This window comes from Dermacentor silvarum, chromosome 7 (assembly GCF_013339745.2).
Source record: "Dermacentor silvarum isolate Dsil-2018 chromosome 7, BIME_Dsil_1.4, whole genome shotgun sequence".
NCBI lineage: Eukaryota > Metazoa > Arthropoda > Arachnida > Ixodida > Ixodidae > Dermacentor > Dermacentor silvarum.
The window spans coordinates 45,350,162-45,368,933 of NC_051160.1; the positions used below are offsets into that span (position 1 = coordinate 45,350,162).

At 44.8% G+C, this 18,772-nt stretch overlaps 1 protein-coding gene across 1 annotated transcript in view; it reads left to right on the top strand.

Moving 5' to 3' along the window:
- LOC119457982 (glycogen phosphorylase) overlaps window positions 1-15,758 on the top strand; it is a 47,435-nt gene extending 31,677 nt beyond the window's left edge. Inside the window, exons 12-16 of the mRNA XM_037719768.2 lie at window positions 3,381-3,587; window positions 5,676-5,897; window positions 6,997-7,124; window positions 9,540-9,674; window positions 12,350-15,758. Coding sequence (XP_037575696.1) covers window positions 3,381-3,587; window positions 5,676-5,897; window positions 6,997-7,124; window positions 9,540-9,674; window positions 12,350-12,584 — 927 coding nt within the window. The 3' untranslated portion in view covers window positions 12,585-15,758. The remainder of the gene's footprint in view (window positions 1-3,380; window positions 3,588-5,675; window positions 5,898-6,996; window positions 7,125-9,539; window positions 9,675-12,349) is intronic.
- Window positions 15,759-18,772: the final 3,014 nt, after the last annotated feature.

The following is an 18,772-nucleotide window of genomic DNA, read 5'->3' on the forward strand; positions in this document are numbered from 1 at the left end:
GTTCGCGCACTTAGTTCACTTTTCATAAACTTTACCCAACTTGCTGAAGAATTAGTCTAGTCATCTGCTCTGCTGCAGTATGCTTTTAATGATTCTGAAGATGCAAGAAAAGCATCAAAACTAAATTTTCATGGACAGTAATTTGCACCTTAAATTGAAGGTCAGTGGCGACAAACTTTTCGGCCGCTTAACGAGCCTAGTTTCGGGTAGTGTAGATTTATAGCAGGCTCCATGCAAAGTTTTTTACCTTTGAAATACGAGTGAACACATTTATGCAAAGCTCGCAAAAATGCACGTTTTGATGCCAAAGCTGAAAAAAAGCGCCGTTACCACTCGGCCATGAATGATGCAAAAATACAGGATTTTGCCAAACAGTGCAGCTTCTCGGCATGGACCTCCCAAGATTCAGGGGTGCCCTTTATGCATGTGAACAATGTGCTGGAAATTACAACATATTCATAAACTACCAGGTGCACACGTCACCTGCTTGAGGGGCTGTTTAAAGCCTGTTAGAAGACAATTGCTTAATTACCAGCCCTGCAGCTCGGCCAGGACTGCTGCAGCACAATCTGATGCCTAATGACAAATGACCAATTTAGTCAAAATGAAATATTGTTGCAGTTGTACTTTAATCATTGTGTTCATGCATAATAAATTTACTATACTAGTTGATGGGGCATAAAATAGGCTAAATCAGTTTCAACTAGAGAAAGTGTCCTTTCAAAACTTCGTTCATTTTAATTAATTTGATGGAAGAATGTTGATTATCCTCCTCACACCCAAAGACGACCTTTGGACATAATTGTTAGTGGGGTCAGTTTTTATTACCAATTCGTTTGTTATGAACATGAAAAACGGCCGCCGGGGTAGCCCAGTAGCTACGGTATTGAGCTGCCGAGCTTGAGGTCGCGGGTTCAATCCTGGCTGTGGCGGCCACATTTCGATGGGTGCGAAATGCAAAAACGCTTGTGTACTTACATTTAGGTGCACGTTTAAGAACCCCAGGTGGTCAAAATTAATCTGGAGTCTCGCACTATGCCGTGCATCATCACATCGTGGTTCTCGCATGTAAAGCTTCAGAATTCAAAATTTTTGACGTGAGAAACTAATTGTTTACCTTAATTAGACGAAGGCATCATCTGCATGCCTTTGGCGAAAGTAGCTCTTAGTAGAATGAAATTCACGAGTTCTTTTTGTAGTCCGTGGTGGCACAATGGTCTTGATGAAATTGGCATTAATTTTTGTGAAAAAGGAAGCATACAATGTCTTTAAAACATCTTAATACAGTTCCACGTCCATCTGGCTTTATATTCGAGATGACTAGTTTACGTAATCGCTTCTGTGTTTCAAGTGCTGAGAGTGACAAAGCATTGGGAACTTCCAATGGTGGTTTTCATTGCAAATGGTACAGGGACACTAACAATAATTGAAAGTTCAAAAAACTGCTTTAAGAATTAGTGCTGACCCTACACTGAGTGTTATCATTTTTGGAGATTGTTATTGAGGGCTACACACTTCGATGTAGCAAAGCAAGTTCATACATTATTCATTATCAACATCAGGCTATTTTTATGTCCACTGCCTGAACGAAGGCCTCTACCAGCAATATGCATTATATACAGCAGAACCACGTTTATATGCCTTTCAAGGGACTGTGGAAAAAATGTATAACAGCCGGGAAAACGTAACTGTGAGGAAGGCCTCCAATCGCCAAAGCTATGTCAGAAACAGCTCTGAAGGGCTGCCAGTACAGTTATTAGATGTCTCGATGCTCATACTGCGACCGAGGATGGTGCATGCGTGTGCGAATGTATAATTAAGGGACATGTACAATGTTTTCCGACAATGGCCCCTTTCAACTCTTAATATGCTTCACCGCAATATGTTGCGTAAGCTTCACCGCATAACACGGCTCGATTGCGGTGGAGCTGACTTAAGAGAACAATCAATTATGATAGGGGCATATGAAACTCTTGCCGGCTCCAAAATAAATGTAGCCCTGCACTCAGTGGATCTGGCTCAGTGTGCGTGGTTTCCTGTAGGTTTTAACAGATACACACTTCGCTTCAGGTGCTTCATAAACTGCTATGCATATGTGCAGCACCTGGCTTGTGCAACTTTGGTCACTTGTTGCAAACACAAGCTGGCTGCACCGATAAATTTTTTGCGACTGCCACATACAAGTGCAACGTACCGTAAAAACCCGCATATAGTATGGACCTGCATATAATAAGAGGTGTTATTTGTGGATAGCAATAACAAAAAAAATGTTTTCATCCGCATATAATGCGAGTGAGGAAAACTCACAGAAAGCATTTATTTGCATTGCAGTTAATGTTCAGTCCTCGATCGTCCATTTTACTGGCACTGTCTCCCGATAGCCTCATGTCAGAAATATCTTCACACAGAAAGTCATCTTCAGTGCCATCAAGTGCGTTGGAGATGCTGCATTTCTTAAAAGAGCAACTGACGAGCTCCTCGGTGATGCTGGCCCATGCATCCGCAATCCAGCTACAAAGCACCGCTGATGAGGCCAGTTTCAGCCGTCCGGTAGCAGTTACTTCTGGGTCTCCCGACCTCATCACTCTTGGTAGCAGCACTTGATCCGGTCTTTAAAAGGCTTGTTAATGCAAATGTCCAGCAGTTGCAACTGGGATGTCATCCCAGCCGCGAAAGCTGCCCTCTGTGATGCCGAAGTGCTGCCGTGCGGGGAAATTTTCAATGGTCTCGGCAGCTAAAATAACTTTCTTTTAAAAAGCTGCTGGGTACTGCTTTCGTGGTCCCGGCAGACTAGCGAACGTGCCAATTCTTAGCGTGGTCAAAATGGCGCCCGTTGAAAGCAGCAGCAGCCTACTGACGCCACCACAAGATGACGCATCCTCCGCTACGAGTCTTGAAGATGATAGCACTGAGCAAAAACGAAACTGAAACTGCAATTTTTTAGGCTGAAAACTTTGGAATCCGCATATAATACGAGGCAGAAGTTTTATGTGGTAAAATTGAGAAGAAAAAAAACTCACGCGGGTTTATACCGTAAGATGCGGGTTATATGGTAAGATGCGGTAAGATACGTGGGTTTTACGGTAAGATGCAGGAACATCGCAGATTGGCGACGTTTCAAGGGGAACATAATATATGAAATCAGTGGGGTTTAGGTCGGGACTGCGAAAACACGACGTAGCAGCCCGGAAAACGCAGCAGCGACAGACGTATCAACAGGGTGCCACTGTAACAGCATTATACAGTGAGTGTCACTAAATGTTTCCACGTCATAGCCTGCGATTGACATTAATGGCAATGCGCACTTTTTCAAAGCAGCACTGAATTTGCCCGTCTGACAGAAGTATCACAAGAACCCATTCCGATTCTTTCGGTTGCAGGAAAACAAGATGCGGCTGTGCGAGTACCTGCACAAGCTTACGGGCATCAAGCTCAACCCATCGTCCATGTTCGACATGCAAGTGAAGCGTATCCACGAGTACAAGCGGCAGCTACTCAACTGCCTGCATATCATCTGCCTGTACAACCGCATCAAGGCAGACCCCTCAGCGCCCTTTGTGGCACGTACCATTATGATCGGTGGAAAGGTGCGTAGCTTGCTTTCTCAGTTTCGTTCATTTGTCGCCATTTGGAAGATGTCGATTTTGGCGTAATGAAACTGTGGTGCCATCTGTCTCTGCTATGGTGAAAACGCAGCTTTCATCGAAACCGTATTTCACTGCTTAGAAATTCTGGCAAGGTTCTGCAAGTTTTTTTTTTTTTTTCCAGCAATGAAGTGGGCAAAAAAGAGGATAGCGAACTACAGTGGTGTTGGCGAAACATAAGCTTGCAGGTTGTAAAATTTTTCATTGCAGCTGATCATAAATGTACAAATCAACTTCAATCTAAAACGTTAGGTATCTGTGCTTGAGGCATGATATGCAATTCTCTTATGTGAAAACATAGAATGATGTACCTTATATTTTTAGCCATCTTTTTAGCCATCAATCGCGCGACACGATTCCCCGCTTACGGGGAATCGTGTCGCGCGGCCAGGCGAGAATGCAATTGACGACGCCAAGCATTGCATAGCAGAACCTAGATAAAAAACTTGTAATACGAATAAAAGCTTGATATAACGTGTCAAAACTTAGGAAAGACTAGTGAAAAATTAGCTATATCTTAGCAATGGGATGCCAACTGCCGCCATTTGCTGCTAGAGTTGGACATAGAATGGCTATACTCCATCTCAAAAGCTGGTGCAGCACTGCCGAAGGTATGAGGCATACACAGGCAATATCCTTGCACAGTGGTATGTAGTTTTGGGCGTAACTGGATAATTATTGGCTACACTCGAGTTTTATTTTTGCTCACTGCATGACATGGCGCTAGTGATATGCGACATGTTAGGAACTTGGCGCATGCACGTCATATACCGAGGATTACTGCGGCAATTACCGCCGGTAACCATAAAAGGGTGCCGTGGCAACATGGCAGCGCCCATATACAGCGCTGACCACCCACTTCGATCCGAATTTGCGCTTGTTACTGGCTCTCCGCCCTATCAGCAAGAAACAAGCTGCAAAATCAGAAGTCTCATCTCAATCTGAGGTCAAAACATTCGGTACGTTTTGTCGTAATTATTGACATCGGCTGTGTTTTCACGCTGTTTTCACGCTGCTAGGACTACAGACACTGCACCGAGCCGTAAAACTGGTTTGATTTCTAGTTAGCAGATGGCGCCACAGCACTGACATTGGCAATGTGTTGACGATGCGGAACGCTATAAAAGCCTAATTGTTCCCTGCACCATTAATTTACTACCTCGCTCTAGCATGGTACGTGATGACGGTAGGGATAAAACACCAAGTAGATGCCGAGCAGATGCTGTGGCGCAGGTGAACATTTGTAAGGGCATTCACCTGTACTACTTGATAAGGAAGCCGCAAGGCAACTGCAAGGAAAGTGTACAGGTAAAGCGAAGCCCTGCTGTCGCATGCATGTAAACGCAGCTTATAGTTACGGCGTCAAAATATTTCTTGCGTCAATCGACCCACCATGGAGCATGAAACAGGATGGCAAGCAGATGATGAGCAGACGACGTGGCGCGTATGAGCACATCTCGAGGGGCATTCGGCCTTCCTATTGGCTAAGAATTCGTATAGCTTCCACATTGCTGCAACCAGCTTTTGGCATGGAGTATAGCTGGCATATTAATGCAGTTGCGTTACGGGTTAGCAAAAACCAACATATGGAAATTGTTGTTCTGGTACGCACTCAACAGGCACTGAATTTCTTATCTTTCGGTAAATGCTTGGATGTCTCATTCCTTGTTCTTGCTAACTTATGCTGAAAAACACTCCGGTGCTGTTGAGGATGAGTGTTGGCGTGCTTGAGTGGAACACCAGGTGATGTTGACACTAGCACTATGCGGGATGATGTAGGCACAGCCGCAGTGGCTTGTTGACTGTGGCGTTCTGCTGCCAAGTACAATGTTGCGGGTTGGACTCCTTGTTGTAGTAGCCACACTCCAATGGGGTCAGAATGCAAAGGTGTTAATGTACATTAAAGTAATTGCAGGTAATCGAAATTAATCTGGAGCCCCCCCCCCCCCCCCCCCTCCCCCTTACAGGGTTCCTGATAGCCAGTGTTTTGCATTGAGATGTCGCACCCCAGAATTTGATTTGATGATGCAGGCGGCTCCGGGCTACCACATAGCGAAGCAGATCATCAAGCTGATCATCGCGGTGGGCAATGTGGTGAATCACGACCCTGTGGTTGGGGACAAGCTGAAGGTGATCTACCTGGAGAACTACCGTGTCACCCTGGCCGAGAAGATCATCCCGGCCGCCGACCTCAGCGAACAGATCTCCACTGCCGGCACAGAGGCTTCAGGCACCGGAAACATGAAGTTCATGGTTGGTACCCTTCCTCTGATGTTTTTGCTATCTTGCTGCTGGAGTGGTCTGCGCGTCTTTAGTTTATCTCACTTGCTGCTTCTGAGTATTGCAGAGCCCATTGTCAGGACTTGCTGTGAGCCCAGTTTGTGCATACTCGACATGAATATGTACCGCTCTCCATTGTCAATTTATTTTTGTTTGTGTGTGCACATTTTTTTTTTCCCTGCTTTTTTTTATCTATCATGTCAAGTGTCTATGCATTGTGTTGTGCTGCCTTTGCACCTTATTTTCATGGCTTAGCATAGTGTTTTTTACACTTGTCCTTAGATGGAGATGTGGCTGTGTGAGTTTCTTTAGCAACGCTTCAATTAACTTTGTGAATGACTGCAGTTACAAGCACTGGCTCGGTTTGGTTTAGGCTTAATGCACGAAGCACCTACAGCCAACAACTCTGGATTGGATTCAATTGCTTAACTGCCTCACTGTGCATGATTGTTTACAACTGTGCCTGCCTGCCAGGATCCATCGTGCATGTTGCCACTAGGCAGACAAGGAAGGGACTTGACATTCAACAGTGTCTAATGGTATATTGGACTGGTTGTTCCCTAGTGCTCTTGAGCATTCTGTCAGGGCGCTTTACATTTCACTGGTCGAAATTGGGCAGCCCAGCTACATTCAAGTGGTTCTTGTCGGTCGCTGCTTCCCTTGGTCTCGGAACAATCTGCGCAGTTGGATTTTTTTGTGGGAAAGTCTTTAAAATGTGGCCGTGTTCGGCAACCTGTTAAATGTACCATGTGATGGCATGTGTGCTCTCAATCTCGGAGGCCAAGCCACGCATTGGCTGTGGCCTCTTAGATTTAGGTGCACGTTAAATGAACCCCAGTTGGTCCAAATTATTCCGGAGTCCCCCACTACAGCAGGCCTCGTAATCAGATCGTGGTTTTGTCATGTAAAACCTCACAATTTAATTTGAAGTTTTAGTTGTGTGAGAGGGTTTCCTTGTTTCAGGCATTGTAACTAAGTGTGTATGGGTTATACATAGGGGCAGGTTATGTATGAAAAAATATGGCTGTTCTTTCTTTACATACAGTTAATTGATGTACATGATTTTTTGTAGCTGAACGGTGCTCTGACCATTGGCACCTTGGACGGTGCTAACGTCGAGATGCGAGAGGAGATGGGCCCAGAGAACATCTTCATCTTTGGAATGAACGAGCACGAAGTTGAAGAGCTCAAGAAGAGGGGGTGAGTGCTGTTTGAATCTCGTTGATTCTCATGAGCCACTCATGTGCAGAGCTGCTGAATCGATGAAAGACAAATTGCACCTGCTTACTATATTCATACGAATGGTAACACAAGATTACTTTGTGAGATAAACACCTTTGCATTATATTTGGATCCGAGCTCCAAATGCCAGAAGTCCAAATAAGGGAAACAGTTTTAAATCGCTCTTCTGGCTCATCCACTGGCTTTTTTATGATTGCATTTTGTTGTATGTTTCATGTAATAATGTCATGTTTGGGTGCTGTACTTGTCTGATTCATACAAAACAAACCATCTGCACATCACCTTCGTTGATGCAGGAGCAAAGAGGTCATTTTTATGGTGAAAGAAGTGGCAGTGCTGTCTGTCATTGTTGGGATAATGTAAGCCATGCGCAGCCGCATCTTATCACAACATTGACAGGTGGCAGCACCATTCTGTTGCCCAGTAAGCCTGACATCCTTGCACATTTAAATAAAATTTATTCTTGACAAAAGAGGCTAGTAGTGCATCTGATAATACCGTTAAACCAATAGGATATTATGCTGCACACAAAATTTGAGGGTAAATGAGCCAGCGGTTTCAGCCAGAAGAGCTGTTTATGCCAGTTTCCCTCATTTTGCTGAACATTTGGTACAATGCATAATCGGCCTTGCCCAACGCCTTTATAATTTCGTGCTTCAGAACAATGTGCCTTGGAAAAAGAACACCAGGCGACTCATGCACAGGAGGAGGCACGGGACTTTCTGTCAAGCGCAGGTGCATTGTTGGGAAAGGGTGTGACAGTGTGAAGTGGTTTAACGTCGCGATCCGCTACTCATCAGCATGCGTGTGTAGCTGGTGTCACGAACGTATTACCGTGATGAATTGTGCGTAACAGTGCAAAAACTTCCAAGTTTTCTAGTCACTACAGTTGGACCTGGAGTTGCCAGTTCTCCTTTGCAGAAAGACTGGATGACGGGGAAGGCTGCCTGTTATTTCCTGCCTGCATAAGTTCATTCTGTAATTATTTTTAATGACTGTGCAATTTGTCACAAAGCAAACATAAGCTCGCTGCCTTGACCCAAACTCTGCGTGTTCCGCGTATTGCTTGTTGTTTAATGATAGTGAATGTGCTCTCTTGTGAATGTGCTCTCGGGAAGAACAGTCACTGGAAAGTCAGGTCGTTGTTGATAGTTCCAAGCTGCACGTTTTTTAATAAGCGCGTCGCGCACCCATGCTTGTGAAGGAGATCCGAATCTTGTCTCAAAAGGCCTTGAATATTAGACAAATGTTTCTCCCGGCTAGGCTAAGCCGTGGCTGAGCTTCTTTTCTGGACAGTCCCACAAAATTTGGGACAGTTGGAAACCTCCTGTTGCATCACACATTGCGAGATTGTGTTATAGTATTTGGACTAAAACAATTTTTTAGAATTTAATGAGTACCCCTTCACATTAACATTACATTACATTCATGTTACATTCCCACGGTCACAAAGTTTCGTGAAAATGTGGGATACCTCTTTGCTGATGCCAAAGGTATTTTGGTATTTTGGTTGGCGAGGTACCTCGGTCGGCCTACTTTAAACAACCAAACCTGGTTACAGCAGTCGGCATTACTATTTATTCGTAAGCACGTGCATTCACAAGCAGCTTAGCATGTTGGTACTCAAGGGGGGATGCTACACTTGAATGCCATATTCCTTATTTATCGATAAACCTACACCAAATTTGCGCGCCTTGTGTATTTTGATGTGCCAATCCCAAAACTGTAATTATTTTTGTCCTAGGCCAACTAGTACCTGCTATACCATAGAAACGGGGTTCTAAAATTAGCCTCTGGACAAAGAAACCAAACACAGTGGTTAAAATACAGAACGTCTAAGGTGTGTGCTAAGGCATAAACCAATATACTAGGTCAATTTGAACTAGAGTTGGAGCCCATCAGTTTCCTGAAAGAAATGCGATCTTGACCCGTGAGACGCCACTAATTAAATCTTCTGAACAAAGTATTATGCTAAAATGGGCTTAGTGCCCACTGCATGCATTTACTTTTTCAGTAAGGAAATAATTATTACAGTAGCTGAAATAGAGCAGAAGCTATTCTCTCTCTAAAATTGCAAGTGTCAAAATTTTTCTGACTAATCAAGGAAATGCATATCAAAGCATCTTTATTGGGACATAACTTACAAATTATTATGGAAATGAAGGGTTTCGGAATTTTATATGAAATGAATCTTATCAAAATTAAGGGTTTCGGAGACTCGAAAATGACAAAACTGAACAATTTTCGGGCCAGTTTTCTGTCTTTGAGGGGAGCCTCCCCCTTAACATTTTGAGCGTCCTGCATTCTGCTGCTGTTCAGTCCATTTATGCCTGTCGTGGTACATGCGTCTCATGTCATGAACTCTTCCTGCAGCTACAATGCCTGGGACTACTACAACAAGCTGCCAGAAGCGAAGAAGGCCATCGACCAGATCAACAGTGGTTTCTTCAGCCCATCCAATCCAAACCTCTTCCATGACCTCACCAACGTGCTGCTCAACCACGACAGGTAACTGTTTAGCTTAACCTGCATGTGTCATGTGTAGGGATGGGCGAAAATAGTGAATTTGAGGTTTGAGGAATAGTGTTTTGGTCAAATAATTTCGAATCGAATAGTATATATCACATTATTGTAAAATCTCATTAATTTGAATTTCACCGGACAGAAAAAAAATGTCTGAATTAACCGAACGCCGAATTATCAGGGCATCCAGAAAACAATAAGCAAATGCTTACTACGTCAACACGCTTTTATTAGCGAAATGGATGAGCAAATCTTTTTGCTATTTTGCACAAAAGCAGTGCGGAAGCTGCAATTCTCGTCATCTCGTGACTGGCTCTCGCAGCTGCGATTGAGGCCTTGCGATATCCCATTGCAGCATGGCCGCAGCGCGCGCAATTATTTGCGACGCGCTTTGCACTGTCGCCTGCACATCCCGATTATTTTTTTTGCCAGTAAGCTGATCGCCAACAGATCGCACGTCCATTGCGATTTAGCCGGTGCTCTTCGTCCTCGACAGCTTTGCACCGAGTCAAACCGAAACAACTGTTTGCTGCAACCGCTGTAGAGAAAACTGCGGCCGCTATCGATGTGATTATAAACGGCGACTTACGCTCGAGATTTACAGTTGATGTATGGCAGCCATGACGTAAAGCATAGCCTCCGAGATGCATTTTCGTACTGGCCGTACGTGGCTTCTGGCTGCCTATTCGGAAGGGCCGAATAATTCTAAAATATCGAATACCTGAATTCGAATCGAAGCGAATAACGAATAGAGATGAATTCAATCAAATATTCGAAAACACCGAATATTCGCTCATCCCTAATTATGCGGTGTGTGTGCATGATTCACACACACCACAATTGTTTACCTGGCCAGGTTTCGTTAAAGCCCCTCCATCCACGCGTCACCGCCGCATTGGCTAAGTAGCGCCAACATTTCATGTGCGCCGCTGTTCCCTGATTCGTCGCTCAAACCAGTTCCGTTTCCGCAGTTTCCGCTTCCGTGGTTTCCGTTTCCGGGGTTTCCGTTTCTGGTTTTTTTACTTCCGGGATTTCCGGTTCCTGAATTTTCGCTTGTTGCACGCTTGCACCTCTACGCAGCAGTCACGTCGCTTCTGTTAAAAACAGAAGCTGGGGCTATGTAAGTTCCGCTTAAAGCCGGAAACTGAGGGGGTGAACGAGGGAGGAACGTGGAGGAGGAGGGTAGGTTGGCGGTACTTAACCTGGTCGGCGAAAACGCGTATGGAGGGGCTTAAGGTTTCGTGTTTCGAAGGGTTGTGCTGCGTGGAGAGGCGCGCAATGCTGGCAATGCGGGGAAAGGCTGGAAAACAGCGTGCAGTGGCATGCAGCGACTCTAATTTCTTTTTTTCTTTTTTCTTTTCAAGGATTTCGCATTTCCATTCTCTTTCAGCACGAACATCCGGTAGCCTGGCTTCATCGTTATAACCGATAATGCGGCATGGGGCATTGTAGTAAGCGGTTTACTTCGCCATAGAAAACATACATAAGTTGATGGTGCAGCAGCTTCTCATTGTTATAACCGATATATTGTTAAAAGCGGTATGGTTATAAGTGGGTTCAACTGTATTCGTTACATGCTGACATTGATGAGAAATGTTTGTCGCTTCATTATGATTGATAATTTTTTATACAGACGACCGATTTTCCAGATGCCTGATTTTGTGGATGCCCAATAATTTGGACACCTTCTTGGCACTGCCGCGTACTCCGTAGAGTCAATATATAAAAAGGTCTCAAATTTTGGACACAACAGCCCTTTGCCATGACCGCAGGGCCGAAACGATTATCGAAGCCACCACCGCCGCCATTTCGATTATCGAAGCCACCTCGAACAGGCGCTCTGGCACGCAGCTCCGCTGGCAGCCATAGCCATCACTGCGGCAACGCTAGGCCTACCTGCTTTGGCATTCGCTACCAAGATTCTTGTTTTGGTGCCATGTTTTTCATTGAAATAATTCGCCACTATCAGCAATGGCACTGACTCTGTCTTTGTAATCCTCGCCAGTGGCTTCGAAGCTCAGAAAGCACAATGTTTTACATAATGCAAGTTTCTGAAAGTCAGCTTCGCCTTTATACAGCAGTCTATAGGTGAGGCATACACGTATTGCGGTAAAGCATACCAAAAGTGGGAAGGGGCAGTTGTCACGGGAAACAGTATGTTTTCCTTAATTGTACACGCGTGCATCCGCCATCTCCTATCGCAGTACGAGCACCGATATGCCTAATAATAAGTGTACGTGCAGGCATTTAGAGCTATTTTGGCGATTTGAGCCCTTGGGGGCAGTAAAAGGCAAGCATTCATTTTTTCGAACTGCCCGATTTTTCAAAGTTTTCGCGACCCCTAGGGAGTCCGAGAAATTGGACGTTGACTGTATTCGTGTTTGTTATATCAAAGTTTGACAGTAATTTGCAACTTAAACTTGCCTTGCAAAGTCACTAACTGTATGTAACACTTCGCAGCTGACATTTGTGCTTTTTCTGCCTCATTTATGCACCTCCTGGTTCTGCACACACCTTGCCACATTAAAGGGAACAAGTTCACCACTTGCTATTTGTAGCGTTGTCATGGTGCATCGGAACAGACATCATAGATGCTTGCTTGTGCTGCAACTTTCTTTTCTCTCACTCTCTCCATCTTTGTGCCTGTACGCATCCGTCAGGTTCTTCCTGCTGGCCGACTTCGAGTCGTACATGAAGTGCCAGGAGCGGGTCTCGGCCATGTACACGAACCAGGAGGAGTGGACCAAGATGGCGCTGCTCAACATTGCCTCGTCGGGCAAGTTCTCGAGCGACCGCACCATCTGCGAGTATGCCCGCGAGATCTGGGGCGTCGAGCCCTCCTGGGAGAAGCTGCCCGCACCTCACGAGTCCAAGGGCGATGACGATAAAAATTAAAAAAGACGGTGGCCACACGTGGGATTTTGGCGAAGGAGGCCCTACTGCCCATCAACCGCAAGCACGAGCTGCTGCTGCTGCTTCTACCAACCAACAACCCACCGACGTCCACGCTGAACCGTCCGTCTAACCACCGCGGTTCTTATTCCCTAGGCCTTGAGGCGTCATTCTCCAGAACTGATAAAGTAAAAAAAAAGAATCCAAAATGCTGGCCTCATAAAGCTGTAGCCCCCACCGAAAAACTTCATTTTGTTGTTGTATTCCTAGCATTATTTGAACAAAGCGAGAGTTTCACCAGAAGCTGGAGACTTGAAACTGGAAGTGATCATTAGAGGACGAACAATGAATGTCTTTGGAACCTACATTTATTCTAACAGCAGGGTGGCCCTGATGAAGACAAGCAAACCCCTTGTCGAAATGTCTGCTCCAGAGCCATCCCTTGTCTGTTGATCACTAGCGTGTGTTGGTGTTATAGATTGTGGAGCTGCCCTTTGAGAAGGTTGCGTGCGATGTGAAAGTCATGCAGGATGCGACAGGCCTGGAAATTTAAAACATGGTCAGTGCTGTAAGTGAAAGGATTTGCTGATGTTAGTCGAAAGGATTAAAGTGATGGCACATGTAAGCGAAACTGCTTACATGGGAGCGCTGTCATCTGTAACCATTCGTTTGTCTCAAACGAGGGTTGCATTGTGGCTCTACTTTAAGGATTATGGAAGAAAGATTGTGCATGAAAGGGCTCAAGCTGATTTCACTAAAGTTCCATTATGTTGCATTAGTTGTTGCTTTGAATAATTTTCATTCCCATTTAAATTGTTCAAAAATGATGCGCTAGCATTGGAATATTGCAAACAGCTCGTAGCTCTTGGCATTATGGTGTGAGGCCTTAAAAAGGGCTTCAGGCTAGGAACTAGCAACGCTGTTGGCGGACTGTTCTATAAAGCCAGAACAGTCCAACCCTGTAGACCGTAAACCAGGCAGGCGCTGCTTTAGTGTGCAATGGCACTAGTGTCGAATGCCCGATTAGAGAAGTAGTAGTCGTAAGCTTTTATTGTATTTAGCATATAGCATAGTTCAGCTTGTTTGTACAGGCTCTCATCACAATCTTCAGTCGGTCTGAAGCAACAAGAGTGCAGTGGTCAAGACTATCTCATAATGGTTGCTGGTTGGGGCAAGGGAAATAGTGGGATATTCAAAGTTTGCAGAACACAACTTTAAACACATGAGAAAGACTTGCCATTTGAGAGAGCTATTGGTCTCATTGAATGAAGCATGCTGTAATGCATAGAAGGTTTGGTCAAAACAAGAGCATTTCTGTGTCATTGCCAAGCTGATTATGTGTGCGAGATTATTAATACGCAAAGTTTTCTCAGTGCCACCTACCGTAATATCCAGAGTCGTCAACCATGCTCCCTAAAACATGACCTGTTAAAAAAAAAAAAAGGGAAGTTCTTGGTACTTTAAGGGCTCAAAAAGTCCGGTCTTTCGATTGTGCAGATATACCAGCCACAACCAATAATGGAAGTGTCATAAAATTTTCCAGAGGCATCCTAGAATGCTTTGTTTGGCACCTGATCCAAAGTCATTGTATGAGATGCTATGACAAGTATAAAGTCATGCAAGAGAATTGGAACCTCCTTGGCTTTCTTGAAGCTGCATTTGCAGAAGCTTTGAACTAGTAACTGGCGACATAATCACTGGTTTTTGTGAGCGCCAGTCACTGGTATTTATTGCATAGGGTTGTAAAAAGCATGGCTTTGCTTTGCATGGCATGGCTTCGCAAAAAGCATGGAAAAGAGGAAACGAAAAATTTAGGAAGTGGGCAACGTATCGAAGATGTGGGACTACTTGGGATATTTTGGTGGGCTTCATTTTTTTTTTTTTCTTTCTTGCACGATGTGCCTACATTGCAAGGTGGCAGCCACAGTCTGCTTGTGATAGTGAATGTTGCACCGCAAGTGCAAAGTCGCATTGATCATCACATTGATCATACGGTGCAGCTCTTGGCACTTCGAGTGGTGTGGCTAGTATTAACAGTATTGGAGAGTTTAGTAGAGCGAGAAAAAAGCATACTTATTACTTTGATCAAATTATGTAAGCTCAGTATTCTTTGTGGGTTTCGAGATGTGATTCGAAATAGTGACACCGCAAGTGCTTAGGTGACATATTTCAATGAGAAACGAAATGGCTTACCAGGTTGCATAGACTGCACAACTTCACCATTCTTTCTGCATTTCGAAAAATTATCAGAAAGGGACAACTTGTAAAGCTGTAACATCGAAAGCGCTTTGATGACTGGCTTTGAACTGCAGAACAATCCCAGTGTCTTTTACACTGGCACACACTCAGTGTTCTCCATGATGGACTCGAACAGCTTTCACGTCTTTAGACACAAGCAGCAGCGAATGTTCTCGATTTGTGGGCCGTTGCCTATAGGGCCTCGGAACACCAGTCATGCACAGAGCCTTGTGGAAATACACCCACCGGCATCCATTTCCTTACAAAATTGCGCGTCCTCAATGGATGACGGGTGCCGAGTTATGGTCTCTGCCGTCTTGAAAGCATACTGCAAACTGCCCATATGTGATCCTAGTTGTGTCCGCCACTGTGTTTCTAGAGAAGACTGCTTTTTATCACTCCTGCGAGCCCGTGACATCCTACTTGTTTTTAATGCAATTTACCCATTTTCTTTTTTCCTTTGCCACTGGTGTTATTTAAGCTCTGTTATCGTCTTTCAGACAACTCACCTATTTTTTGTTGTTGATTTTCCTTTTGCGTGGAGTGTTATGTGTTGCACGTCGTTCATATCCTTTATCTAGGTAGCAATAAATTTTTCAAGGTCTTTCACTGTAGCCTCCACATTACCCTGAAACGGCTGAAGCTATGCTCTTTGTCGCGAAGAGGACAGTCGTGGTTCCTCAATTGTTCCTCCCCATTTCCTGCCATGGCTTGGAACATCTAAATATATACCAGGTGCTTTATTGTAAAGCAGCCATGGTCAGACATTTCGGGTAAATAATGAAAGAAAAAAATTTATCAGTGTTGTTTGGTGCAAGCATTGCAAACTGTTCCTGTTCAAGTACGTATTGTAGTTGTTGCGGCGTGCTGCAGTCATGTTGAACATGGCAGTCGCACGAATGTCCACAGTAACGATTAAAGACGTGTTGAAACCTTGAATCGACGAAGCTATTGTATATTCCTTGTCCGAGATGTGCTGCATAGCTCTGGAAAGCTGTTGCGATGCCAACGTGTTAGTATGTGTTTATTTACAGGCCTCGCAGGCTCCAAGAAATGGAGTACTACGTCGGGGGGGGGGGGGGGGGGGGGTAGGCAAACAGCGTTACAAAAGAAGCAGTGGCTTTAACTTTATAAAAGATGGTTACCGGGTGGTTTTACAAGTGGAGGGTTGTGGACATTTAAAAAATATTCAAATATGCAAAGGTTGGTGGCAACTGAGTGGCATTTTGTGCACCATACAGACTCTCTTGTGCACATAATATTGGAAACCTGAGCAGGCAATACCATAGAATGAGGACAACGCATGCACTGCAGAGCTGTTCAGACTGCTGCTGGGGCATTAAATTCAGAGCTCGAGCCCGCTAATTCTTTGTCAGTGCAGCACAGCTTTCAGTTCCTGGCCCTAGCAAAGAAACCACAAGAAATCCTCAAGGGCAAAATTGCTTGCGCCTGACAGTAGATGTGCTCCGTTTTCATTGCCAAACGACAGGGTGTTTTCCCGGCTCACTGACACTGTAGAGAAAGTGTTTCCGTAAGGAGCTCTGCAAATGAGGGTCCACGTGTGGTTTTTCACCGCCACATTGGTAGTGCCACTTGCTGCAAAGGTGGCCCATTGTTCAATTAGCATAAAGAAGAGTATGAATACGAGTGGGGAAAATGCATGTGTATACGCTTCACTAGCTGATTGTTTAAATTTTAAGAATTTTGAATAGACCTTGGAAGACTGGATGCTTTCCACAGGTTGCCTTCATAAGCAAAGCCTATCTGAGCCCACATTCAAACGCAGTAGACTTCCGGTAATTCAATCCCTATCTTAGGTTCCGGCCGACACCCACGCATTTTATGGGTCCAAACTTTCATTATTTCGATCTTAAAATTGGCCTTCGCCGGATAATTAGAACTTGACCAGTCAACATGCACACACATGACCCCTTTGGTGACAGCATGCTTCGGAGGAGCTTAGAACCTGACAGGTTCTGATGAACCACTGGGACGTGCCCCCACACTCATAATTGTTCCGATCGCCCCCCCCCCCCACCCCCCACCCACCCTTTTTCTCCCCTCCTACCACTCGTGAGGCTAGCGGCTCCTTTGACGAGGCCCAGTTTACATAAAGTGCAGTACCATTTTCATTTGTAAATAATTGAAGCTTAGTACACCATTTTGCTAAAAAGAGTCGTCATTATAGTTTTTTGTCAGCTGCATGCATGATGTATTTGATCTATTCATCGCCAAACTTTGAGAAGTGCTGAACATAGCAGGTGCTGCTGTACATGCGCATTCTTCATTTTCTGTCAACAATAGCATATGCTACTCGAATCTGAAGTTTGTGTAGATCGAAGTTTGAGAAAATGGCGTAAACGATGAATGCATGTATTATATATACGAGTACTATACATACTCGTAGGATCGCAAGAAAATCAATGTAGGTGTGCTTTGTAAAGTACACTGGGCCTATCTGTATGCTAGAGGAGTGTGTTTGTTCTTGAAGCACACACATTGATGGGTTTTTTTACCTGTATTACGATATTTTTTTTTGCTGACTACAATTAAGAACTTCAGAGACCGATTGCATGGTAAACAATATATTAAGTATTGCATCAGCATTGCTATTATTTCTCCTGGTTCCTTTCTTGCTGCCGACAAAGATAATGACGCTCTTATCTTCTCAGTCAAAAAAATCGCAATTTCGCCGGCGAAGCATCGATTGCGATGCTTCGGATAGTAGCTTTATCGGCCGTATAAGCTTGTAAACATAGGCATACTAACTAAATTAACAAGCATGGTGTCACACGCGCACAAGCAAACGTGAACGCATCTCACTCGATGACCACGGAAACGCGCTGTCAAAACGCTGTAGTTAGTGTGGCTGCAGCAGCGAATTAATTTACTTTCGTCCCGCCTCTCGCATCAACGCGAACGAAGCCGCGAAAACACAGCGCAGGCGGAAGGACTCTGCCCCCTCCGCAGGTGGCTTTCAAGATACAGCCATAGAATAAAGAAGCAACTGTGCATATCAACAGATACAGCCACCCGGGCGGAAGCGCGCGGTGTAGTACGCGGCCTCCCGTCCCCTCCCGTCCCCCAGGAGCCTTGCAGCGCGGCAGGTGCGCGTGGTCTCTTGCGCGGCGCGGAGTAACCCTCCCCCCCCCCCCCCCCTTTCATGCCGTCCTTCCAGATCGCTGCACGCGACTGGAAGACGGCGCGCTTTCTTCCCGCTTCCCGCCCTTGCGTGCGCGAGATTGAGCCGCGATCCCCGGCTCACCCTCGCGCTTTGACTCGCACATAGAGCATACGGCGCGCGGCTACGACCTTATTGCACGTGGACTTCATGTAGAACCTCACGGCGACGACGACGCCAGAAATGCGCGTGCAGTGTCCATATAATTGCTATCGCAATAATAAAATAGCGAGCAGTTACAGTAAATAGGTGGGAGGAAATAGAAAACAACAAAGACGATCTATATTCCTCTGCCAATTGAGATGAGTTATGCAATGAAAGTAGCTGGCAATTGACCCACATTAGAGAACCAGACGTAGACCCCATCTCTTGAAAGGTCAGAAATGTCTAACGAAAATATCTCCCAGCATATCATACAACAGAATTTTAATGTAAGAACCGACTGTCATTGGAGGAAATGCCACCATTTTGTTGAATGTTTCAACTACCACTAAACCAAATGTTGAATGTTTTAGTCTTGAACGCCTCCATTTTTGCTATAATCTCACGTCTAGATCTGCATCAATAGTATATTTTCATCACGCGCACCACTGAAAGCAATTAATTACTATAGAAAGCCCGTCCTCGTTACTTGATGAAGTCATGCTACATGTTTCAATAGTAAAAACGCCTCTCAGCAAAGAATATTCCCCACTAAAATGCTTATTTTGATACCAGAAAGTTATGTGGGCTTGCGCAAAGTTTTGTTTGATTCTTCACTGCAACACATTTT